The sequence below is a fragment of the Carcharodon carcharias genome, chromosome 17 (assembly GCF_017639515.1).
Source record: "Carcharodon carcharias isolate sCarCar2 chromosome 17, sCarCar2.pri, whole genome shotgun sequence".
Taxonomy (NCBI): domain Eukaryota; kingdom Metazoa; phylum Chordata; class Chondrichthyes; order Lamniformes; family Lamnidae; genus Carcharodon; species Carcharodon carcharias.
The window spans coordinates 112,397,376-112,424,487 of record NC_054483.1 but is presented as its reverse complement, the minus strand read 5'-3'; the positions used below and the strand labels follow the sequence as shown (position 1 = coordinate 112,424,487).

The 27,112-nt window shown below is 45.1% G+C and overlaps 1 protein-coding gene across 1 annotated transcript; it reads right to left on the bottom strand.

The window, feature by feature from the left end:
- Nucleotides 1-6: 6 nt before the first annotated feature.
- On the bottom strand, nt 7-22,084 carry LOC121289702 (steroid 17-alpha-hydroxylase/17,20 lyase). The gene is made up of 8 exons (XM_041209327.1): nt 21,773-22,084; nt 17,325-17,463; nt 16,130-16,359; nt 15,834-15,920; nt 12,526-12,735; nt 9,558-9,727; nt 1,639-1,742; nt 7-284 (listed from the first exon to the last, which is right to left on the bottom strand). The coding sequence occupies exons 1-8, from the start codon at nt 22,082-22,084 to the stop codon at nt 7-9; spliced, it is 1,530 nt and encodes a 509-aa protein (XP_041065261.1).
- Nucleotides 22,085-27,112: the final 5,028 nt, after the last annotated feature.

Below are 27,112 nucleotides of genomic sequence, written 5' to 3'. Positions count from 1 at the left end.
TTGCCTTCAGCTGCATTGCCCGCGATTTTTCCATGCCTTCCTGAATTTGAGCTGCACCTCAAACTTCGGTGGCTGAACAATGATCCCAAATTTCCCCAACAAGCTTGGCAGGGGTTGACCTCGGGGGACTTCGGCAGTGAAGCGTTGTAAAAACCAAGACGAGAAGAGAAAGATTTCCATCTTTGCCAGCATCTCTCCAAGACAGGCCCTGACACCAGCCCCGAAAGGCAAGTAGCTACCCGAAGGTGAGTGGACATATTTGCCATCCTTGTCCAAGAACCGGCCTGGAAGAGAGAAGAAAGGATTTTTAAAAAATTTATTATACAGCCAACCCGTTCAACGTAGACGCTTAAGAGGCTCCTCTCGGCAGATCTGATCTGGAGCTGAGATCTGGGGAACTTTCCACCTCGTTGACTTACTTGTTCTGATTATGGAGAGAGGTTCCTCCAAAAGGGAAGATACTGTGGAGGCTGGAAATCTGAAATATAAACAGAAGATGCTGGAAATACTCAGCAGGTCAGGCAGCATCTGTAGAGAGAGAGAGAGAGAAACAGCGAGAATGGGATGTGGTGGGATGCATCATCCAGTGGAAAATTCCATTTTCAGCCAACCAAATTCAAGAAAGGCTGACCCACAGCCATAATAAACTGGGGGGGGGGTGGCCTTAACAAACAGAGGGTGGGACTTCAACCCCCTTGAGGAAAGCAAGTTCCACCCTTGAGAGCTGCTGGCCAATCCGATTCGCTGGTAGCTGAGTGGTCCCAGCAGCAATAGTGGCCACTGTCGGGACTACAAGGGAGTCCCAAGCAGGAAGACAACATGGGATACCCAGACTGAGGTGCAAACAGGGTTTTTTGGGCGGGGAGGGATCGGGGACCCTAGGGAGGGGTGGGTAGAGGACTGGGAGGGAGGGTCATTGTTTTGTAAACCAGTGGGGAGGCACAATGCAGGCTTGCCATCTTTGGAAGGGGTGCCCCCAAAGGGCACAGGGCACCGGGCACCCCCCAAGAAGGAAGTACCCCCCTACTTCCTTCCCACCTTTTAGCCTGAGATCATGAAAGAGTGGGCTGGCCTCCTTTGTTCTGCCTTCTCCCATCCACCATATTATGGTAGCAGAGGAGGAAACAGGGTCTTGTGTCCATTAATTGGCAACTTAAGGACCTTAATAGGCGTAAGGGCAGGCAGGTTGGCTAATGCCTTACCTGCCCACCCTATTATGAGGTGGGCAAGAAGATGGTGGGTTAACCATCTGTTCTATTTTACGTGTCCCCACCCCCACCACCTACAAATATGCTGATGGGGGGTTGTGGGGGGGGGGGGGGGGGGGGTGTAAAATTCCTCCCCCTCCTGGTATTTCAGGCCGATGACCTTTCGTGTCAGGTTTAGAGACAGGGAAATGGGGAAGGTGTGTAATAGGACAGAAGAGAGGACAGGTTAAATAAGAAAAGGAGTGATAGTGCAAGGCAAAAAGGAGGTGGCAATGGGATAAGGAAAGAAATGAAATGGTTTAGAGGCAATGAAGATGGTAGAATCATTACCAGAGCCTGCTACTTGAATGAAATGGGAGCAGTGGTTACAATCTGAAATTGTTGAACTTGATGTTGAGCCCGCAGGGTTGTAAAGTTACAAAGCTCTTACCTGGATCAAAGGCATCTGGATTCTTCCACTCCTCCTCATCATGATGAATTGCCCAGAGGTTGATGATTACACGAGTTTCTTTGGGGATTGTGTACTCACCAATGCTATAAATCAATAAATTGGAATCGGTGTTAAAACTGCATCTCTCAGAATGTCAATTATTGTTTGCTAGAAAAAGATGGAATCCTGGAAAGAAAGGACAGGAAATTTTACATTTCCATAGCACCTTTCACAGCCTTGGGACATCCCAACATGTTTACAGCCAATGAGGTACTTTTGATGCGTAGTCACTGTTGTACTGTAGGAAACGCAGCAGCCAATTTACACAGCAAGCTCCCACAAACAGCAATGAGATAAATCACAGAATCGTCACGGTGCAGAAGGAGGCCATTCGGCCCACTGTGTCTGCACTGGCTCTCTGAGCATTTTAACTTAGTGCCAATCTCCTGCCTTTTCCCCATAACCCTAACATTGTTTCTATTTAAATAATCATCCAATGCCCTCTTGAATGCCTCAATCGAACCCACCTCCACCACACTTCTGGACAGTAATTCCCAAACCCTAGCTACTCGCTATGTGAAAAAAAATTTCTCACCTCGCATTTGCATCTTTTGCAAAACACTTTGAAACTGCGCCCTCTGGTTCTCAATCCATTTACGAGCAGGGACAGTTTCTCCCTATCTGCTCTGTCCAGACCCCTCATGATTTTGAAAACTTCTATCAAGTCTCTTCTCAGCCTTCTCCTCTCCAAGGAAAACAGTCCCGACTTCTCCAATCTCTCCTCACGACTGAGGTGTCACATCCGTGGATCCATTCTCATAAACCTCTTCTGCACCCTCTCCAATGTGTTCACATCCTTCCTATAGCGTGGCGCTCAGAACTGTACACAATACTCAGATAATCCTATTTTTATTGATGTCGGTTGACGGATAAATACTAGTCAGGCCACCCTGCTCCTCTTTGAATCTTTTATGTCTACCTGAGAGAGCAGATGAGGCCTCAGTTTAACATCCCGTCCATCAGATGACAGTCGTGAGTTGCAGCACTCCATCAGTATCGCACTGCAGTTTCAGCCTGGATTGTGCGCTCAAGTCTTTGGGGTGGAGTTTGAATTTGTAATTTTCTGACTCAATACTTACTTACTCAGATAAGAACTGGATCTATTAACTCCAAGAAGATTTAGGGAAGACATGATAGAAGGTTATAAAATAATGAAAGGACTGGATATTATGTCTACTGCTAGACTATTCCAGTTTAACAGATTAGAGAGGACCAAGGGCACATGAGTTAAGCTGTATATCACTAGGAATAGACTGGATGTCCGGCAACTTCTTTATTCAGAAAGTAGTGAGCCTCTGGAATACATTACCAGCTGGTGTGACTCCGAATTAGGAGCAGGAGTAGGTCATTCAATAACCTTCACCCCCTTGCTTATCAGGAATCTACCTAACTCTGCCTTAAAATATTCAAAGACTCTGCTTCTACTGCCTTTTGAGGAAGAGAGTTCCAAAGTCTCACAGCCCTCTGAGAAAAAATTTCTCCTCATCTCTGTCTTAAATGGGTGATCCATTATTTTTAAACAGTGACCCCTAGTTCTAGATTCTCCCACAAAAGGAAACATCCTTTCCACGTCCACCCTGTCAAGTCCCCTCAGGATCGTATATATTTCAATCAAGTCACATCTTACTCTTCTAAACTCGAGTGGATACAAGCCTAGATTGTTCAACCTTTCCTCATAAGACAAACCGCCCATTCCAGGTTTTAATTTAGCCAACCTTCTTTGAACTGCTTCCAATGAATTTACATCCTTCTTTAAATAAGGAGACCAATGCTGTATGCAGTACTCCTGATGTGGGCCAGGGTTTTTCAGCCCCACTGTGGTGTGTCTACTGACCCCCCACCTCCCCGACAGTGGATGGGGTAAGCCATTTAAATTTTGGTGGGACCGTAACATCCAGCCAGGCAGGTGGGGTTGTAAAATCCTGGCCGTGGTCTTTACCAATGTCTTTATAACTGAAGCATAACCTCCCTACTTATGTATTCAATTCCCCTCACAATAGTTTTCCTAATTACTTGCTGTACCTGCATACTAACCTTGCGATTCATGCACTAGGACACCCAGATCCCTCTGCACCTCAGAGCTCTGCAATCTCTCACCATTTAGATAATAAGCATTGTTTTTATTTTTCTGTCACTATGGATAATTTTACATTTGCTCACATTATACTCCACTTGCCAGGTTTTTTCCCGCTCACTTAACCTATCTATATCCCTTTGTTGCCCCTTTATATCCTCTACCCATCTTTGTGTCATCAGCAAATTTAACAATCGTACCTTCGTACCCTTCATCCAAGTCGTTTATATAAATTGTAAAAAGTTGAGGCCCCAATGCTGATCCCTTTGGCACACCACTCTTTACATTTTGCCAACCAAAAAAAGACCAGTTTATACCTACCATATGTTTCCTGTTAGCGAGCCAATCTTCTATCCATGCCAAAAGTCACCCCCTACACCATGAACTTTTATTTTTTGCAATAACCTTTGATGTAACACCATATCAAATGCCTTCTGGAAATCTAAGTATAGTAAATCCATCAATTCCCCTTTATTCACAGCGTATGTTACTTCTTCAAAGAACTCCAATGAATTGGTTAAACATGATTTCCCTCTCAAAAGACCATGTTGACTCTGCCTGGTTGCCTTGAATTTTTCCAAGTGTCTTTAATAATAGCTTCTAACATTTTCCCAATGACTGATGTTAAGCTAACTGGCCTGTGGTTTCTTGGTTTCTGTCTCCCTCCCTTTTTGAATAAAGGAGTTACATTTGCTATTTCCAATCTAATGGAGCCTTCCCTGAATCTAGGGAACTTTGGAAAAGTAAAACCAACGCATCAACCCTTTCACTAGCCACTTCTTTTAAGACTCTAGGATGAAGTCCATCAGACCGTGTGACTTGTCAGCCCGCATCTCCAACAATTTGTTCAGTACCACTTCCCTGGTGATTGTAATTTTCTCGAGTTCCTCCCTCCCTCCCATTTCCTGATTTACAGCTATTTCTGGTATGTTACATGTATCCTCTATAGTGAAGACCAATGCAAAATACCTGCTCAATTCATCTGCCATTCCCTTATTTTCCATTATTAACTTCCCCGACTCACTCTCCATAGGACCAATGCTCACTTTGTTAACTCTTTTCTTTTTTAATTATCTATAGAAGCTTTTACCATCTATCTTTATATTTCTAGCTAGCTTTCTCTTGTGCTGTAATTTTTCCTTTCTTATCAATCTTTTAGTCATTGTTTGCTATTTTTAAATCTTCTGTCCAATCTTCTGACCTGCCACCATATTTGCGCAATTATATGCTTTTTCTTTAAGTTTGATACGATCTTTAACTTTTTTAGGTAACCACGGATAGTGGGTCCTCCCCTTGGAATTTTCCTTTCTCATTGGAATGTATCTATTCTGTGCATTCTGAAATATCCCCTTAAATGATTGCCACTGCATCTCTATTGACCTATCCCTTAACCTGATTTGACAGTCCACTTTAGCTAGCTCTGCTTTCATGCCCTCATAGTTGCCCTTATTTAAGTTTAAAATACTAGTCTTAGATCCACTCTTTTCTCCCTCAAACTGAATGTAAAATTCAATCATATTATGATCACCGCTACTTAGAGGCACCTTCACTATATGAGGTAATTAATTAATCCTATCTTGTTGTACAACACCAGGTCTAGTATAGCCTGCTCTCTCTGGTTAGTGCCAAAATGTGCTGTTCTAAGAAACTATCCCAAAAACATCCTATGAATTCCCCATCTCGGTTACCTTTGCCCATCTGATCTTTCCAGTCTATATATAGATTAAGATTCCCCATGATTATCACCATACCTTTCTGACAAGCTCCTGTTATTTCATCCTTTATATCCCTTCCTACCATGCGTTTACTGTTAAGGGGCCTGTATACCACTCCCGCAAGGGACTTCTTGCCTTTATCATTTCTCATCTCTACCCAAACCGTTTCCACATCCTGGTTTCCTGCACCTAGATCATCCCTCTCTGTTGTGCTCGTACCATCATTAATTAACAGAGCCTCCCCTCCACCTTTTCATTTGTGTCTTCAAAATGGGCTAGACCACTTATTGCCTGTAGCAGAGTTTGCAATATGTAGAGGACATTTAAGTGTCTGTTTAGATAATGCATGGTCAATGTCATCTTCAGGGCTGGTTACAATCACTTGAGGGGCATCAGAGAGGAATTTTCCAGGATTCATTTTTCCCCCGTGTTTAACTCTGCTATTTTGCCTCCTCACAAGAAGCTACAGGGATTGAGTAAGAGGGCAGGAAGTGTCCAGCCACGTTATTTCAGTCATCATGAGTGTTGGAGCTGATGAGCAGCTGGACTTTTCCTGCCCTGGATTTTCCTAAACCCTTACTTAGTGATGCCAACTGAATCACAGATGGCAAGTTTTTCATCGACCCTATTGGTTTGTGGTATCGTCCAATGTACCCCAGCTTGCTGTTTTTTCCTTAAAACCCAGTTGAAAAGCCCGAGAGCCCCCTGATGACATTGTGGCTGGTCCAATCCCTGCTGTTAAAGTACGAGTTGCAAACATCATCCATCTGCCCACACTAACTAGTGCCGCAACTCAGAAGCTTTGAGCAGCAAATGTCTTTGTGCATGACATGCACTGTTCCTCTCTCCTCCTAATTTGGGTCTCGAGTTTTACTATCCTCGTGTGGTGCACGCCCATCATATTTTGGCTTTCAAATAATATGTTAGACCTGAAAACTATTAATACTTGGAAACATCTGATTGTCCAAGTATGTAGCTTTACGAAACCAATTTTGGAAGTTATAGATTTACTGAAGGATTTAGATGTGTTGGCATGGTTGGAATTGATTAGGAGGTAGCAGATAGAAAGTAGGGATAAAGTACATACACTCCAATCCGATATCAGTTACATGGATGGATTGGAGAAGCTGGGGCTGCTTTCCTTAGAGAAGAGAGAGTTGAAAGGAGATTTGATAGAGATGTTCAGAATCATGAAGTATCTGGATAGAGCAGATACAGAGAAACTGTTCCCATTGGTAGAGGGTTAAGAATCAAGGTACATCAATTTCAGGTGATTGGCAAAAGAAGCAGAGGTGAGATGGGAGAAACTATTTTACATAGTGAGTGGTTTGGATCTGGAATGCACAGCCTAGCAGTATGGTTGATACAGATTCAATAGCAGCTTTCAAAGGGGAACTGGATGACTATCTGAAGAGGTAGTCTTCAGGGGAAAAGGTGAGGGGTTAGGACTGGCTGAATTACTCTTATAGAGAGCCAGCACAGACACAACAGGCTGAATGGCCTCCTTTTGCGTCATAACCATTCTATGATTCGAATTGGCAGGATATGAGTGGTGGTGAGCCCAGGGATCAGTACTGGGTCTCAGCGTTTTGCTGCATTTTTCAATGACCTACATGAAGGAATCTCTCTCTCTCTCGTTCTCTCTCTAGTATCCTCATTGTCCCAGGACAGCTTATGCCATGTTGACACTATGGGGCAAAGCAAGGAGGGAAACGCCAAGAACCACCTCTGCAAATACAGGGGATGAACTCGTGCCGTGGGCATTATTCTGCAAGATAATCTAGCCAGCTAGCCAACTGTGCAATCTGACCCCTCATACAAAGGAATAGAGAGTGTATCGCCAAGTTTGTTGAAGTTAAGATATGCATTTCAGTAAATATTGTAGATGAGAGCAGAAGGGTTACAAAGGATCATTGATAGATTAGCCGAATGGGTACAACACTAACGACTTGGAGAAGTGTGAGGTCGTGCACTTTGGACCGACAATCAGAGAATTTCCTAACTGGTGAGAAGCTAGGAACTAGAAACTTAGGGGTCCAGGCGCAGAAATCACTAAAATGTAGTGGACAGGTCAAGCAATAAGTTCAAAAAGGTCGAATGGTATGATAGCCTTTATATCAGGGGGGCTGGAATGCCATGTTATTCTACAGCTGAATAAAGCCCTGGTTAGACCATGTAGTAAAGTGAGGTACCCTGTCCCTTTAAGAGAATGCAAGTGTACTGATCATGTGTCAGCACTGACGAATCACTGTATACCACAGGCAACTGGGAACAGTAAGTCTAGTTCTGGAGGTTTCTGAATGAGCACATATGATCTGGTGCTCTACCCTATGTCTCAATAAACCATCACTGTTCATTCTTATATCAGTCTCTCCCCATTATTGGTTGCAAGCAACAATTGATGAGGACAAAGGAAGGCGTGCAGTTAAAGTTCGGTTGGCCAGCGAACTTATTTACCCAAGACATAAAAGTGGCGATGAGGAGAAGAACATTGTAAGACCCCCGAGTGAGAGTCCCCAAGACAGGTGAGCAAAGCATTAGAGAGAGTACCTGTGCTTACCTTGTGAAATAGGCAACAGTCGGCAATCGGAGCAGAAAGCAGTGCTGCAGTTTAAAATTTAAAATAATAACCCTGCTGAATCACGATCGTGGGTTACTACCGAAACTCAAAAAGAGCACGAAACACAGCACAGAAAAGCTGACCACCGCAGAGACAGAGTTTTAAAAAAAGGTGACTGCCTTTAAAGTGTCAATACATTTCAGCTTGGAGGGGAGGTGTGGCAAGACTGAACATGACTGCACCCAGAGCATGATGAAATCATCCACTGAGGGACATTTCAGGCAACTGCCCTTGAAAAGGAGGCCTTGGAAACACCAGCTGAGGTCGTTGGGCTACGATGTTCAACCCATCAAAGAAGGGCCTCGAGAGAGGCTTGACCTGTAAACAGTTATTGTGTAAACAGTTGATGCGTTTTAAGCTTTTTAGCTGTACTTTTAAGTAAAGGAGGAGGTATGTGATAAAGTGAGGTACCCTGTCCCTTTAAGAGAATGCAGATGTACTGATCATGGTGTGACAGCACTGACAAATCACTGTACAGCGTGGGCAACTGGGAACTTTACATTTAATTCTGGAGGTTTCTGAGTGAACATATGATCTGGTGCTCTGCCCTATGTCTCAATAAACCATCACTGTTTATTCTTACATTAGTCTCCCCACATTATTGATTGCAAACAGCAATTGATGAGAACATATGAAGGCATGAAGTTAGAGTTCAGTTGGCCAATGAACTCATTTACCCAAGGCATAAAAGACCACATGGGGAATATTGTGTTCAATTCTGGGTACCGCACGCACAGGAAGGATATATTGGCCCTGGAAATGGTACAGCACAGATTCATCAGAGTAACATCAGGGATAAAGCATTAAATTATGTGGATGGGCTGCATAGACTAGGCTTGTATTATTTCAAGTAGAGAAGATTAAGGGGTGATCTGGTTGGGGGTCTTTAAAATGATTTAATGATTTGTGCAAGTAGTTGGTGAGCAATTACTTCTCTTTCTGACCACTGTTCATTCTAGGCTGCAACCAAACAGCTACCTGCACAGGCCAAGTGCAAGTTGGCCCCATTTAAGTTACCACATGTGCATGGCTGCACAAAATTAATTAAAGGGCCCAGGCACTTAAATGTCTAGGTCACGCACAACAAAAAACATTGGAGGGAAGGTTGCTGATCAGGAGCCCAGAACAAGCAGGCAGAGCCTGCACACTAAAACTAGGCACACTCAGTGGTGACATCAGGAAGCACCTCATCACGCAAAAGGTGGCCAAAATCTGAAACTCTTTCCCTCAGAGGCTGTAGAGGCCGTGGGTCAATTGAAAAATTTAAAACCGAGTTTGATAGATTTTTGTGAGGTAAGGGCATGATAGGATATGAAGCCAAGGAAGATAAATGAATTTAAGCTACAGATCAGGCCTGATCTAACTGAATGATGGAAGAGGCTCAAGGGGCTGAATGGTCTCCTGTTCCTATGTTCCCAGTGAAGAATTCAAAACATGTGGATATATTTACCTGGAATCTTCCAAAGCCACGTGTGGAATTAGGAGAGGTGATACTGGTTGGATCCGTAGGACTTCACTGATAGTTGCACTGAGAAAATGCAAGTTGCCTTTATCACTCAATTGAGGAGTCCTTTCAAATCCAACGTTGCTATCGATCTCCTCTTGTATTTTCTTCTGAATCTGTAGTGAAAGCAAAGGGTCAAACTATTCAGCTGTCTTGCTAATCAATTATCTATCGAAAAGAAAGACAGATCTATCACAGGGATGTCCCAAAGTGCTTTACAGCCAATGAAACACTTTTGAAGTGTAGGCAATGTTGTGTTGCAGGATAATCTACCTAGAATATATTCAAAGCTTTTTGTTTGGTGTTTAGTTCTATATCTCACATTTTTGTTAAAAAAAACCTCTTATTGTTTTGAAGCAACATATTCTCCAACTCATTGCCATGGGAAACTTGTGTGTGAGAGAGTGTGTGTGTCTGTGAGTGTGTGAGTATGCGTGCGTAGAAGACTGTGTAAGTTTGTGTGGATGTGAATGAGTATGTCTGTATATGAGTATGTGTGAGTACGTGTGCGTGGATGAGTGTGCGAGTTTGTATGTGATTGTGAGTACGTCTGTATATGAGTGTTTGCGTGTGTGAGTATGTGTATGTGGATGAGTATGTGTGAGTTTGTGTGTCTGTGACTGTACCTCTGTATACAAGTGTTCATGCGTGTGTGTCCGTGTCTTTGTGTTCATACATGTACTTTTGTGTGAACGCGAGGGTGTTTGTGAATATGAGAATGTGTGGATGATTGTGTGTGTTTCTTTGTCTGTGCGTGTGTTTGTGTGTGTGTGTCAATGTAAACATTTCTGGGACAAACCTAAAAAGAGCTTATTACAGTGAATGTATGGAAAAGAAACCCCCATTAAAAAAGTTTTAATTTACTCGACTGATTCCTGGGATGAGGGGGTTATTCAATGAGGAAAGATTGGACAGGTTGGGCCTGTATCCATTGGAGTTTAGAAGAATGACAGGTGACCTTATTGAAACATATAAGATCCTGAGAGGACTTGACAGGGTGGATGCTGAGAGGATGTTTCCCCTTGTAGGAGAGAAGATTATGGGATACAGTTTAAAAATAAGGGTCGCCCATTTAAGACGGGAGAGGAGGTGAAGTTTTTTCTCTGAGGGCTGTGGGTCTGTGGAACTCTCTCTCTCCAGAAAGCAAGGTGGAGGCAAGGTCTTGAATATTTTTAAGGCTGAGTTAGATAGATTCTTGATTGACAAGGGAGTAAAACGATATGGGGGGCATTATACCTATAAGTGGTATCAGGCTATACTTGAGAGTCATGGTTTTGCAATGAAGAAAATTTGAACTATCAAAGTACCCACTGCGCCACAAGCCTGCCTCATAGATATAGGTGCGCTATATATAAAGCAGAAAACCGCTATTGAAGTTGTACAAGATATCCAAATGCAGCAAGACCTGGACAATATCCAGGCTTGGGCTGAGAAGTGGCAAATAACATTTGCGCTATACAAGTGCCAGGCAATATCCAACAAGAAAGAATACAAACTTCGTCCCTTGACATTCAATGGCATTACCATCGCTGAATCTCCCAGTATCAACATCCTGAGGGTTACCATTGACCAGAAACTGAACTGCACTAGCCATATAAATACTGTGGCTACAAGATTTGGATTCAAATATCCTGCTGCGAGTAACTCACCTCCTGACTCCCCAAAGCCTGTCCACAACCTACAAGGCACAGGTCAGGAGTGTGATGGAATACTCTCCACCTGCCTGGGTGAATGCAGCTCCAATAACATTCAAGAAGATTGACACCATCCAGGGCAAAGCAGCCTGTTTGACTTGCTCCACATCCACAAACATTCACTCCCTCCGCCACCAACGCACATTGGCAGCAGTGTGTACCATCTACAAGATGTACTGCAGAAACTCACCAAGGCTCCTTAGACAGCGCCTTCCAAACCCATGACCGCTACCACCTAGAAGGACAAGGGCAGCAGATGAATGGGAACACCATCACCTGCAAGTTCCCCTCCAGGTCACTCGCCATCATGACTTGGAAATATATCGTCATTCCTTCATTGTCACTGGGTCAAAATCCTGGAACTCTCTCCCTAATAGCACTGTGGGTGTACCTACACCACATGGAGCGCAGTGGTTCAAGAAGGCAGCTCACCACCATCTTCTCAAGGGCAAATAGTTGGGGGGGGGTGGGGGGGGGCACAATGAATGCTGGCCCAGCCAGCGAAGCCCACATCCCTTGAATGAATTTTTAAAAATGGAGTCTTGTGCGTAGCTTTAGACCTACTGATACAACAAAAATACTAGTGCTACAGAAAGGAAACAACAAAGATTCACCACCTGATGAAAAGCCATTGATCCGAAATATTAACTTTGCTTCTCTCTGCGCAGATGCTGCCTAACTTGCTGGGTGTTTCCAGAATTTTCCGTCATTTACTTTAACGTTAAAAGCTTCCAAACTTTCCCACTCACAAATCCAACGTGGAATTCAGGAGAAACTCCTTTACGCAGGGAATGGTTAGAATGTGGAACTCGCTGCCTCAAGGAGTGGTTGAGACGAGTAACATTGATGCATTTAAGGGGAAGCGAGATAAACAGAGAACCATAGAAAAGTTACAGCACAGAAGGAGGCCATTCGGCCCATCTTGTCCATGCCAGCCTGAGAAAACCCAGGTGCCCTGTCTAATCTGACCTTTCTGTGCCCGGCCCATACCCCTGCAGATCCAGGTACTTTTTTTAAAAGAGTTTAGAGTATCCACCTCTACCACCATCTGAGGGAGAAAGGAATTGAAGGATATGTTGATCAAGTGAGATGAAGCAAAACTCCTGCGAAGCATTAAAGCCCCCAGCATGAACTTGTCAAGCTCAATGTTTCTATGCAATAAATACTGTGCAACCCTCTGTAATCCATGTTGTATATTTTTCTTTCAATGTTTCTTCTACCTCAGGATGGTGGAGCAGGTAAACAATCATCCAAGCAATCGTAGTGCTGGTGGTCTCAGTCCCGGCCCCAAATATGTCTGCCACTGACATAAGCAAGTGGTCATCTGTCAGTCTCTCCTCATACGCTGAATTGTTGTTATTCTCTGCATTCATCTTGGCTTTTAGCAAAATGTCAAACAAATCATGTATAGAGTCACTGCTGTAATTTGCCTGGAAAGTGGGAGGGAATAGAACAAGTGATCAAATAAATAATCAGCAACTACTAATGATAAATCAGGCTGTTCACAAAAGCCTCGGCAAGCTGGTCAATCTGTACAGATTGTAGTTGTTATTACATTACATTATTACACTCAGCATTCAGTTCCCAGAGAAATATCGAGAAGAGCTATACACAGAAAAGCCTCAAGGTGGATCCCTAGTGTCAAAAGATTGAGTAATGAGGAAAAAGTTGGACTCTTTAGCCGAAAAGGGAATGAAGCTGATTGAGTGAGGATAGCCTTATAGGTACAGTGAATAGAATAGAAAAGTTCAGTCCTGAGAACTGTTTCAAGCTAAACCAAGATTCCAGGACAAGAAGATATAGGTCCAACCTGGTCAAAGGAAACATTAGAACTGATATCAGGGAGAACTTTTGCAAATGTGGATTAATACCTGGATGGTCTCCCAGGTAGGGGAGTGGAGGAAAACATTTGCCAATCATTCAGGAGGTGGATCAATTCTGTTCTGGGGGAGGGATCTTAGCTTTCTATTGCTGGGATGTACTAGATATGCCAAATGGCCTCGGTTGTACCTTGTGCTGGAATTTAATGGAGGAAGCCAAAGGGTCCCTGAGCTCTGAGAATCTTAAATCCAGTCATACAGACTGGAGAATGGGATATAGCCATTGGGTAAATGTGCTGCACAGTGTGACGCAAAGATTTGGGAATTACCATGTTCAATCCCTACCCTGGGCATTATCTGGGGAGGTGTTTCTCACTATGTGATTTGCACATCATGTAATGACAACAAGCGAGGGTTGCAAATTAGTATTAGTAAGAAAATTGAAGTAAATGTAAAGTGAATTCCCAAGTTACATTAGTTAACAAAATGTTCTCCCCTTGAATTAATTGTCCCCATTAAGATTCCTTGACTGGCAAGAGTAGTTCAATCAGTGGGGAATGTTCAGTGTGTTATTGGAAAGCATTGTGCCAACTATAAACCAACACTTCCTGTCCTCCAGTGAAGCTAAAGATTTGGATTCAAATATCCTGAGGCCCTCTTGGATGTCATAGGGAATGATTACACACTATTGGAAAAGAACCAGAGACTGGAAAAACACTTACATATGGGAATTTACAAATATAAGATTAAGAACATAAGAAATAGGAGCAGGAGTAAACCATTCAGCCCCTCAAGCCTGCCCTACCATCCAATATGACCATGGCTGATCTGCCCCAGGCCTCAACTCTATCATGCCAGCTCCTCATAGCCCTAAACTCCCTGATATTTCAAAAATCTATCTACCTCCTCCTTAAATACTCTCAGTGATCTAGCCTCCATAACTCTCTGGGATAGGAAATTCCAGACATTCACTACCCTCTAAGAGAAGAAATTCCTTCACATCTCAGTTTTATTCTGACCCTTTTACCCTTATTCTGTAACTATGTCCCCTAGTTCAAGATCGCCCCACTGGTGGAAACATCTTCTCAACATCTACCCTGTCAAGCCCCCTCAGAATCTTTTATGTTTCAATAAGATCACCCCTCATTCTTCTAAACTCTAATGAATGAAGCCCTAACCTGTTTAGCCATTCTTGATAAGTCAACCCCTTCAACCCAGGAATCAGCCTAGTGAATCTCTTTTGAACTGTCTCCAATGCTAGTGTATCCTTTCTAAATATTGGGACCAAAACTGTACACAGTACTCCAGCTGTGGTCTCACCAACACCCTGTACAGTTGTAACAAGACTTCCCTATTTTTAAACTCCAACCCTCTAGCAACACAGGCCAAAATTTCATTTGTCTTTTTAACTACTTGCTGCACCTGCATGCTAACCTTTTGTGTTTCGTGCACAAGAACACCCAGATCCCTCTGTGCTGCACTTTATTGGAGTCTCTCTCCATTTAAATAATAGTCTGTCTTATGATTTTTCCTACCAAAGTGCATGACCTCACACTTTTCTACATTAAACTCCATCTGCCAAGTTTTTGCACCCTCACTCAACCTGGTCCAAATCCCCTTGCAGATTCCTTATGTCCCCATCACAACATGCCCTCCCACCTATTTTTATATCATCAGCAAATTTGGATACATTACACTCTGCCTGTCCTCCAAGTCATTAACATAGTTAATAAATAATTTAGGCCCTGGGATTGCTCATTGTGGCACTCCACAAGTTACATCTTTCCGACCTGAAAAAGACCCAATAATCCCGACTCTCTGTCTTTTGTGTGTTAACCAATCCTCAATCCATGCTGATACACTATCCCCAATACCATGAGCTCCTAACTTGTGCAATAGTCTTTTATTGGCACCTCATCAAATGCCTTATGGAAATCCAAATACATTACATCTACCAGTTCCCCTTTATCAACTCTGCTTGTATAATCTTCAAAGAACTTGATTTCACAAAACCATGGTGACTCTGTTTGATTGGGTTAAGCTTTTCTAAATTGGATAGCTGAATATGTTTTACACGTAATGCATACAGGATGGCTTCACTGAAGTTCTGAAGATATTAAGGGGAACAGATAGGGTTGATAGAGAGAAACTATTTCTGCTGGTTGGGGAGTGTAGGACTAGGGGGCATAGTCTACAAATTAGAGACCTTTCATTAGTGAAATTTAGAAAGATTTCTACACAAAGGGTGGTAGAAGCTTGGAGCTCTCTTCCACATATTGACACTAGATCAACGGTTAACTTTAAATTTGAGATTGATAGGGTTTCGTTAACCAAGGGTTTTAAGGGAAATGGGGGTAAAAACATGGGTATACAAAGTTAGTTCACTGATCAGCTATAATCTCATTGAATGGTGGAACCAGCTTAAGTGTTTCCCACTATGTGATTTGCCAGAAGATAAGTTAATGTTTCAGGTCATCAGAACTAAAGAAAGATAAAAATGTAGTTGGTTTTAAAGCAATGATGCTGAACAAGATAGAACAGAAATCCCATCAGAAAGAAGGGTAGAACTTCTACCCTGTTCCTATGCTCCTATTTGTTCAATTGTTGACTGATCTGATAACACACACTATATACAATAGCACGTATCTATTCAATTTCTTCCATAACACCAATGAAATTGAGGTGTTGTACATTTCATACCAAAGTACCTTGTGCTTTTCAAATTGCTTTTGAAGAATATTGTCTCGTCTTGCAATGCATTGCTTCAGAGTATGGAGTTCTTCATTGGGAAATATCTGTAAGAAAGTAACAGCGAGACAGAATATAATAAAGGTTATTGCGGGGTCTGCAATCGGAGGTTAATGTGCACAGGATTTGCATTCAGCGATACTTGCACACCATCCATGATCAGAATTGCCAAACACTGTCCACAATCCGAGATTACCTCAGCCAGAGTCTAAGAATCTCAAGTTACAAATAGAAACAGTGATTCAGAATGAAGTACCTGGAGCCAGGGGAAGATGTCTATTAAGCTATCCTTTCCCACAGTGTCCACAATGCCTTGGGTGTACTCCAGCACTTCCTGAAACTCTGGGTCATCACTCTCATATTTTGAGTTGAAACAGAGCCAGCAGGTTATATTGATGACTATTCGCTTCACCTCAGGCATGATGTCCAGCGGTGAGTCAAGAAAGTCTTCAAATGTACAGCATGCTGATCCAATTCCTTTGCAAACTGCTCATCATCAGTCCATAACAAAGAGAAGAAAATTATTAGAGATAGGACTATCAGAAGTTTAAATTAATGTTTCAGGTCATCAGGACTGTAGAAAGGTAAAAATATAGTTAGTTTGAAAGCAATGATGGTGAACAAGATAGAACAGACAAATGGAAATCCTGTTGGAGGATTCTTCAAGATAGGCATTCCTCAGGATTTTGTTCATCTCTTCTACCTCATTCACCTTCATTGCCTTAAAATCGACTACATTTCAAAATTCCTTCATTTCTGGTTATACCTTCATGCAGCCCTTTCATCTACACTTGTTTGTTTTGAATACCTTCATACTTTTTTCTCCCCCTTTGGAGAGATTAGAATGGTATGGAGGATTCAAAGGCTGATTAACAACCTGTTCTGAGTAATGTAAACACACTTTCCCTGAACCCAGAGCCTTTCAGCTCAGAAGTAGGAGAGCTAACCACTGAGTCAAGCTCTCCACTACACTAAAGGCAAACCATAAATGAAAGTTTTCATAGCTTACTGCAGAACTAATTTCACACTACCTGGGACTGATATATTGAACTGTTCTAAATAATCACTTTTTCCTTCCAAAACTCCTGAAGGCATTGGCTGTTCATAGTGCATATTGTGCTGATATTGCTTAATCTCTGGTAATTCAGATCAATGGCCATTATTTATGCATGAACATCTGCAGTAAGATAGAAGCAGAATATGTTTCATTGGCATTCACTTCTAGCTGTGGATAACACACAGGGGCAGAAACCCTGCCAAATCTTCTCTCTAATTAAGGCAAATGTCAAATCCCTCAAACCACCTCCACTTAGATCAGCTAGTCAGCACTAAGCAAGGATTGAGCCTGGGTCCTTACTTATGGGTATGACTTAGCCACTCACTGTTAAATACATTGCACCATCAGAGGGGTCATAAAGAATTGTTGGTGCAGGACTGTTAAGTGTACTCACTCATTTTCTCAAGAGCTGCTGATTTATCACCAATCAGAGAGATAGATGAATGAATAAGCTTCCTGTGAAACTTCCAGCCTGGGCAGTAGCTTCCAAATGCAATATCCTTCCCATTTCTGGACAGCAGGTCTGTAGTCACCTGAACAGAGAGGAGACATTATAGGTGCCTTGCTTTAACATTTCAATATTGGGTTACAATGACCCTGGTGATGGGCTGTCGAAAGTAAAAAATAAAGTTTGTTATCCATAAGGAGAAAGAGGGAAGCTGCTAAGAGAGATAAAGAGATGAAAGACTATGAGTTGTCCCAGTTTCTGTTTATGTGCAGTTTGCTCCTGTGTTTGGAAGCCCCTCTATCCCATGCTGTAGGATAGTATTTCAACATACTGTCCTCTCCCATCCATTTTATATTTGCTCTAAGGAATTGATTGTTGCAGGTACTGCTGGCCCCCTGTAATGTTGCAAACACAGAGATCTGATTGCAAGGGGGCAGGACTGGCTCTGTCCATTTATAATACTGACAGTGGGAGTATAACCGAAAGGCACAGAGGTGACAGGATAGGACAACAGATTTTTGTGGGTATATAAAGCCTGTTCTGTGAACTTTGGTTTGAGTTGTTTGGGTTGGATTGCGTTGGGCTGAGTTACTTAAGTCGATTGGATTGGTTAATTTGGGTTTGTGTCCTTTGACACTATGAGCAGATTAATATTTGTCACCAGCCGCAATCCTCGGGAAGAACTTAATACCCCCACCCCTCCCCCATGGAAAGTTTGGTGGTGGATGCATTTAATCAGGCAGGAGGGTAGTGGTTACATGCTCCAATGCCTTCCCACCACTGACCCAATTAAGTCAAGGATGGGAAGGCGTGTGTACAGGCCCTTAAAGTGGGTAACTACGGATACTGTCTGGGTCCTTCACGGAATTGCAAAGCTTATGGCAAATCTGTTGTCTGAGTCTATCAGCCCAACACCCACTCACCGCCCCCCCCCCCACCTTCCCCCCCCCCCACCCCACCCCACCCCCCCCACCCCCCCCCACCCCCACCCCTGGCCCAACTCCTCAACCCCAACTACATAAACTTCATCATGAATAAATTCCATTTTAAAATAACCATCTGGTTTGGCAGTAGATAATGCACGTTCTGGGCACATAGGCCGTTTCTCCAGCTATCGTTGTTCCACGATGTGACAGGATGAATTGTTGTGACCGGTAAGGTTTTCTTTTCCGTTTGATCCTAAGCTGAGGGGGAAGCTTCATACCAGATCCGTCACCAAGATCACCTTCTATATCCCCCAGAACAATGATCAATTACGCCTCCCACTTCTGTCTTGCCACGGCCGATACCATTATCCATGCCTTCAGCGACTTGAAGGTCTATTTCTCAAATGCTTGTCTATCTCCCAACCCTCCAAACCCTCACAAAGCACTTGTGCATATGAAGAAGACAGCCTATATGTTGCTGCTCCACCAAATGGTGCAATAACCTCCTAGGCCATTAGGGGAACCTGTGCTACACCAATGCAAAATGAGCCTGATTTTAAGGGCAGAGGTCCCCCCCACCCAGGCGGGCGTGTTGCCGATCAGGGCTGCGCCGCCATTTTACGTGGGTTGGCCAATTAAGGCCAGCCCAGCGTGGTGCGCACCTGGAAGCACTGAGCGCTCCCTGTCTAGGCAGCGGTCTGGGGTGGGGGAGGGGTGGGGGGGGCGGTGGAGTTCCCTGAGTGGTTCCCTGCGCTCTTTCATGCATGTGCGCAGAAGAGCATAGCGACCTCCCTGAAACACCTCCGTGCCTCAGGGAGATTTGTTTAACTTATGGACATTTGAATAAACGTGGGGGAAAAAAAATTTAAGGACACGTCCCCTCATGTGAAACTGTCTCATGAGCTGGGACATGTCGATTATTTATTCCAAAAATTTTTATCTAAATAATAAACCCTTCGTGAAACCTCACTCCGCCCGTGGGATGAGGTTTCGTGAAAATTGTGAAGGGCCGCCTGGGCTCTTTGCCTGCCCTGTCAACCTTAAGGTTGGACGGGCAGCTCAGTTAATTACGTTAATTACTTTTTAAACAGGCCTTACTAGGCCTTTGATCGATCGGCAGGTGCCCAGCCGACTTGGCTGTGTGCTCACCGACCTGCCCACCTAAATGTCGTGTGGTGACATCGGGATGCACACCCAACATCACCGCACGTCACTTTTTTAATTGACATCCTGTTGAAGGTGGGTCACAACAAATCTGTTGTAAGACGCGATAAAGGTACAGCGACCTAAAGGTAACATTTAAAACCCTGTGTGCTGCATGAATTTTGTTTGCACGCTTTGCAATAAAAGTCCAAAAGCAGGGGTGTAGTCGCTGAATTAATAATAATTTAATTTCTTCATTTATGACATTTCAGTATCGCAGCAAAGTTTGTAACTGATTGTGTCGACAGTCAAGGTTGAAGGGAAGCAAAGCTGGATCAAGAAAAGATGCTGATGTAACACAAAGCTTAGATTTCAAAAGTACTGAGAGTGAAGGAAGACCAAACAACATCAAACCAGAGGCCATATATTTAAGTTGGTCACTAACAAATTCAGTAGAGAATTCAGAAAAAAAAAGTCATTATTCAGGGAGTGGGTAGAATGTGGAACTCGCTACCATGAATGAATAGCATGGATTCATTTAAGAGGAAGTTAGATATGCACATGAGAGAAAGGAATAGAAGGGTGTGTTAATAAGGTTAGTTGAAGAGGGCTGGAAGGAGGGTCATATGGAGTACAAATGGCATCAACCTTAGTTGAAGGGTCAGTCACAAGGGGGCATAAGTTCAAGGTGAGGAGCAGGAGGTTTAGGGGGGATGTGAGGAAAAACTTTTTTACCCAGAGGGTGGTGACGGTCTGGAATGCGCTGCCTGTTGGGGGTGGTGGAGGTGGGTTGCCTCACATCCTTTAAAAAGTACCTGGATGGGCACTTGGCACATCATAACATTCAAAGCTCTGGGGCCAAGTGCTGGTAAATGGGATTAGGTAGGTAGGTCAGGTGTTTCTCATGTGTCGGTGCAGACTCGATGGGTCGAAGGGCCTCTTCTGCACTGTGTGATTCTGTGATCATTGGCTGTTGGGCCAAATGGTTTGTTTCTGGGCTGTACATGGGTTGTATTTGCATCTAAGGTGACTTTCAAAATGCTGGGGGAGGCCGAGTTAGTGAAAGAGATAAACCTGGATTCCAACACCAGTGAGGAAGCAAAACACGGATGATGGATTGTCTGACATTTACAGCAGAGCAGGAATTCTCAAACTACCCCTGAATGGTTTGTTCCAGATTGTACCTGGTTTTGCGCACTTCTCACTGTTAATGCTCCATCCAGACTGGACAAGGGAACGTACAGACTTGTTCCATGTTTCATTTCTAATCATTAATGGGCAGGCGTGTTAACAGCAGCACAGGAACGTTCAGTCTGCATTGCACATGCTTCCTCCCCCCATTAACCCAGGTAAGACCAATGTGAGAAGCTATCAGGAACACATAAATGAAAAACCCAACCACAGAATATATGAAAAACCCAACAATGTGTCAGTGAATTATACACCAAGAAATAAGGTGTGAGGATGCAGCAGAAAGAGTAGCAGCAGGTCAGCCAGGCTGAATGATCTGCTTCTGTGCTGAAGCTTCTATGTGATGTCACTGGCACACTGTGCCCCAGCGAACACCAGCATCACTGAAATACATGCAAAGGCGGTGTGCTGCTAGCAGTTTCCCACAAGCACGTTTCTATACATAAAAGCCAAAGTGAAGGGTCAATACTCGAGGATGCATCTCAGGGGAAGCTGGATAAACACAGGACAGTGAAAGGACAGGAAGGATATGAGGCATTGATGGAGGGTCAGGAGGAGGCTCATGTTACATGTGAGTGGGCCAGTTGAGCTGAATGACCTGTTCATCAGGATTATGCAGTTTAAGTGCAAAGCCAAAGCAAATCATGAACTCGTGATTGGTTGATACCAAGACAGGACTAGGAGAAGACTCAGGGAGAGCAGAACTTGGGCAGATTGTAGGGTTGGAGTTGAAGCTGGTGAATGGAAATGAGGCAGTAATAAAATCACCACAAAATCCCTTACAGTCAATCCAAGAGAATAAACAAGGGACACAAATAATAAGGCTCATTGCTTCTCCTTTGTTTCTTCTATTTTTTTCACTCAAAATTTCAGAAACTCAGCAACAGCTAATCAATTAGATTCCTGAGAAACAGAATACAGCTCCCGTTTTAAGCAAAATTTCAAAACTCTTGAAATAAAGTGCAAAAAAAGGTTGCATGCCTACAATTTAATTTTGAAAAGGAATCTTGATTTCTATGAGCATATATAATTCGTGATACTGTAAACTTTAAAAAGTTCTGATTATTGCACAATCTGTTTAGCTGAACAATGCAATTGCCAAAATAATCTATCCAATATTTAACAAAATCTTACCGTACTGGGTCTGCCAGCAAAGATTTTTCCCTTTTTCAACAGGACTTCCTTGGCATGTTGATAGCTGTTGATCACCACCACATAGTGTGAACCCATCATCAGGGAAAAGATATTCCCGTAAGTTTTTTGGAGTTTCAGGAAGAGTAGGTGAGGAGGGAGATTACTCCATAGGCTCAACAGGCTTCCGATTAACGGGAATGATGGCAAGCTCTTTGGAAGTTTGCTTCCTTTCGGCTTGCTCTGAATAAGACCAGTCAAAGAGAAGATCATAAAGGCCACAATAAGGACCAGAGCAGACAGCAAGAGAATCATCTTCCCTGTGTCCTGAAGCCAGTTCCTGGGATCTACAGTGAGACAAAGGGAGATTCTAACCCTTTTATAAGTTGGAGAAATCAGTGCCTTGACATAGTGTTATCTGCAGGAGCAACATTTCTGGCTTGCAAAATAATTTAAAACTCAGCATTTTAGTTTCCCAGCCAATCCCAATCCCATGAAATTCTCCATAGGTCCTGCAGAGAGCACTCTGACTCTAATACAGTCACAGCAAAACATTTCAAAGCAATGAACTTCAATTAACCCTGTACATGATAATTAACTTGCAAATGGTGAAACTCATGCACAATTGATACGGCCGGATTTTCCCAGTCAGCGGTGTGAGAACGGGACTTAACCATTCACTGTGCTCTACACCTGGTCACAGATTGTCGGTGGGCTAGTGCATGGCAACTGGCTGCCTCCAGGGACAGAATTTTATGTCCCGTGGTGCCTGACCCAATCGGCCAGTAAATGTATAGATATATGTTTGTGCTTACACTCTTTCTTGTATTACTAAATGTTTAATTTAGTTTTATAAAAAAATTCTTGAGACTTGGTGGTCTTCTTATTACTGAATTCAAAGCCTGCATCTTGAAACATGCAAATTGCAAAAATGGGTTATGACAGTTGTTTCAAGTTTGCCTCTGGGATTTGAGCAACTCAGTCTTTACCATTGGCTGTGTCATAATATGGGGTTTGTGTCTATGGCTCTATGTCTGTGCGTGTGTGTGTGACTTAGTTGAATTAAAGGCAGCTGGTCTGAAGGCTTTGATGTAACAGAAGATAAACTAGGTTTGAAATGTTAAGTCGGTAAACATAGGTGTAAAGGGAACATGTGCATTTTTAAATAAATCAGACTGGATTGATTTCAAAGGAGGGGTGAAATGTTTCGATTAGCCAGGAGGAGTTAAGAAAGTGTGTTTATTTTTCTGGAAGATTACTTGTAAAATTGGAATTATGACAGATTTTTATTAGTCTGAAGAAGAGTCATACGAACTCTCCACAGATGCTGTAAGACTGGCTGAATTTTTCCAGCATTTTGTTTTTGTTTCAGATTTCCAGCTTCCACAGTATTTCGCTTTTAACTGGATTTTAAAATCCTGTTCAAAAAAAGGTTTTAAAAACGCAAAAAGTAAAATCTTGTATTGCAGGTTTGAATACTTGCAAAAATTGACTTTTTGTTTGAAAGTTTTTAAAACTAAGTTTAAATTCTTGCCATGCTGGTTTTAAATTTGAAAACTTTAATTTATTGCTCGGGAGATTTAAAAACTCAAAATTGTCTAATTCAGGTTTACAAATGTGCAAAATTGAACTTCTTGTTTGGAGGTTTTTAAATTATTTAAGATGAAACGTGTTTGGAGCAGGTCCCTCCCTGCCTGGGGGAGGGTTTGGAGCAGATCCTTGTCTATCTGGGGGAGAGTTTGCAGCAGGTCCCTCTCTGTCTGGGGGAGGATTTGGAGCAGATCCTTGTCTATCTGGGGGAGAGTTTGCAGCAGGTCCCTCTCTGTCTGGGGAGTGTGTGCAGCAGGTCCCAGTCTGTCTGGGGGAGAGTTTGCAGCAGGTCCCTCTCCGTCTGGGGGAGAGTTTGCAGCAGTCCCTGTCTGTCTGGGGGAGAGTTTGCAGCAGGTCCCCCCCTCTCTGTCTGGGGGAGAGATTGTAGCAGGTCCCTGTCCGTCTGTCTGGGCGAGAGTTTGCAGCAGGTCCCTCTCTGTCTGGGGGAGAGATTGCAGCAGGTCCTTGTCTGTCTGTCTGGGGGAGAGTTTGCAGCAGGTCCCTCTCTGTCTGGGGGAGAGTTTGCAGCAGGTCCTTGTCTGTCTGTCTGGGGGAGAGTTTGCAGCAGGTCCCTCTCTGTCTGGGGGAGAGTTTGCAGCAGGTCCCTCTCTGTCTGGGGGAGAGTTTGCAGCAGGTCCTTGTCTGTCTGCCTGGGGGAGAGTTTGCAGCAGGTCCCTCTCTGTCTCGGGTAGAGTTTGCAGCAGGTCCCTGTCCATCTGGGGGAGAGTTTGCAGCAGTTCCCTGTCTGTCTGGGGTAGAGTTTGCAGCAGGTCCCTGTCTGTCTGTCTGGGGGAGAGTTTGCAGCAGGTCCCTGTCTGTCTGTCTGGGCAAGAGTTTGCAGCAGGTCCCCCTCTGTCTGGGGGAGAGTTTGCAGCAGGTCCCTGTCTGTCTATCTGGGAGAGAATTTGCAGCAGGTCCCTGTCTGTCTGTCTGGGGGAGAGTTTGCAGCAGGTCCCTGTCTGTCTGTCTGGGGGAGAGTTTGCAGCAGGTCCCTGTCTGTCTGTCTGGGGGAGAGTTTGCAGCAGGTCCCTGTCTGTCTATCAGTGGGAGAATTTGCAGCAGGTCCCTGTCTGGGGAGAGTTTGCAGCAGGTCCCTGTCTGTCTGTTTGGGGGAGAGTTTTCAGCAGGTCCCTGTCTGTCTGGGGAGAGTTTGCTGTAGGTTCCTGTCTGTCTGGGGAAGAGTTTGCAGCAGGTCCCTGTCTCTGTCTGTCTGGGGGAGAGTTTGCAACAGGTCCCTCTCTGTTTGTCTGGGGGAGAGTTTGCAGCAGGTCCCTGTCTGTCTGGGGGAGAGTTTGCAGCAGGTCCCTCTCCGTCTGGGGGAGAGTTTGCAGCAGTCCCTGTCTGTCTGGGGGAGAGTTTGCAGCAGGTCCCTGTCTATCTGTCTGGGCGAGAGTTGGCAGCAGGTCCCTCTCTGGCTGGATGAGATTTTGCAGCAGGTCCCTGTCAGTCTGCCTGGGGGAGAGTTTGCAGCAGGTCCCTGTCTGTCTGCCTGGGGGAGATTTTGCAGCAGGTCCCTCTCTGTCTGGGATAGAGTTTGCAGCAGGTCCCTGTCTGTCTGTCTGGAGGAGAGTTTGCAGCAGGTCCTTGTCTGTCTGTCTGGGGGAGAGTTTGCAGCAGGTCCCTGTCTGTCTGGGGGAGAGTTTGCAGAAGGTCCTTGTCTGTCATCTGGGGGAGAGTTTGCCGCAGGTGCTTGTCTGTCTGTCTGGGGGACAGTTTGCAGCAGGTCCTTGTCTGTCTGTCTGGGGGAGAGTTTGCAGCAGGTCCCTGTCTGGGGGAGAGTTTGCAGCAGGTCCCTGTCTGTCTGGGGGAGAGATTGCAGCAGGTCCCTGTCTCTCTGGGGGAGAGTTTGCAGCAGGTCGCTGTCTGGGGGAGAGCTTGCAGCAGGTCCGTGTCTGTCTGGGGGAGAGTTTGCAGCAGGTCCCTGTCTGTCTGGGGGAGAGTTTGCAGCAGGTCCCTCTCTGTCTGGGGGAGAGTTTGCAGCAGGTCCCTCTCTCTCTGTCTGGGGGAGAGTTTGCAGCAGGTCTCTCTCTGTCTGGGGGAGAGTTTGCAGCAGGTCCCTGTCTGTCTGGGGGAGAGTTTGCAGCAGGTCCCTGTCTGTCTGTCTGGGGGAGAGTTTGCAGCAGGTCCCTGTTTGTCTGGGGGAGAGTTTGCAGCAGGTCCCTGTCTGTCTGGGGGAGAGTTTGCAGCAGGTCCCTGTCTGTCTGGGGGAGAGTTTGCAGCAGGTCCCTGTCTGTCTGTCTGGGGGAGAGTTTGCAGCAGGTCCCTGTTTGTCTGGGGGAGAGTTTGCAGCAGGTCCCTGTCTGTCTGGGGGAGAGTTTGCAGCAGGTCCCTCTCTGTCTGGGGGAGAGTTTGCAGCGGGTCCCTGTCTGTCTGGGGGAGAGTTTGCAGCAGGTCCCTGTCTGTCTGGGGGAGAGTTTGCAGCAGGTCCCTCTCTGTCTGGGGGAGAGTTTGCAGCGGGTCCCTGTCTGTCTCTCTGGGGGAGAGTTTGCAGCAGGTCCCTCTCTGTCTGGGGGAGAGTTTGCAGCAGGTCCCTGTCTGTCTCTCTGGGGAGAGTTTGCAGCAGGACCCTGTCTGTCTGGGGGAGAGTTTGCAGCAGGTCCCTGTCTGTCTGTCTGGGGGAGAGTTTGCAGCAGGTCCCTGACTGTCTGGGGGAGAGTTTGCAGCGGGTCCCTGTCTGTCTGTCTGGGGGAGAGTTTGCAGTGGGTCCCTCTCTGTCTGTCTGGGGGAGAGTTTGCAGCAGGTCCCTGTCTGTCTGGGGGAGAGTTTGCAGCAGGTCCCTCTCTGTCTGGGGGAGAGTTTGCAGCAGGTCCCTGTCTGTCTGGGGGAGAGTTTGCAGCAGGTCCCTCTCTGTCTGGGGGAGAGTTTGCAGCAGGTCCCTGTCTGTCTGGGGGAGAGTTTGCAGCAGGTCCCTGACTGTCTGGGGGAGAGTTTGCAGCGGGTCCCTCTCTGTCTGTCTGGGGGAGAGTTTGCAGCAGGTCCCTGTCTGTCTGGGGGAGAGTTTGCAGCAGGTCCCTCTCTGTCTGGGGGAGAGTTTGCAGCAGGTCCCTGACTGTCTGGGGGAGAGTTTGCAGCAGGTCCCTCTCTGTCTGGGGGAGAGTTTGCAGAGAGTTTGCAGCAGGTCCCTCTCTGTCTGGGGGAGAGTTTGCAGCAGGTCCCTCTCTGTCTGGGGGAGAGTTTGCAGAGAGTTTGCAGCAGGTCCCTCTCTGTCTGGGGGAGAGTTTGCAGAGAGTTTGCAGCAGGTCCCTGTCTGTCTGGGGGAGAGTTTGCAGCAGGTCCCTCTCTGTCTGGGGGAGAGTTTGCAGCAGGTCCCTCTCTGTCTGGGGGAGAGTTTGCAGAGAGTTTGCAGCAGGTCCCTGACTGTCTGGGGGAGAGTTTGCAGCAGGTCCCTGTCTGTCTGTCTGGGGGAGAGTTTGCAGCAGGACCCTCTCTGTCTGGGGGAGAGTTTGCAGCAGGTCCCTCTCTGTCTGGGGGAGAGTTTGCAGCAGGTCCCTCTCTGTCTGGGGGAGAGTTTGCAGCAGGTCCCTGACTGTCTGGGGGAGAGTTTGCAGCAGGTCCTTGTCTGTCTGCCTGGGGGAGAGTTTGCAGCAGGTCCCTGTCTGTCTGTCTGGGGGAGAGTTTGCAGAGAGTTTGCAGCAGGTCCCTCTCTGTCTGGGGGAGAGTTTGCAGCAGGTCCCTGACTGTCTGGGGGAGAGTTTGCAGCAGGTCCCTGACTGTCTGGGGGAGAGTTTGCAGCAGGTCCCTCTCTGTCTGGGG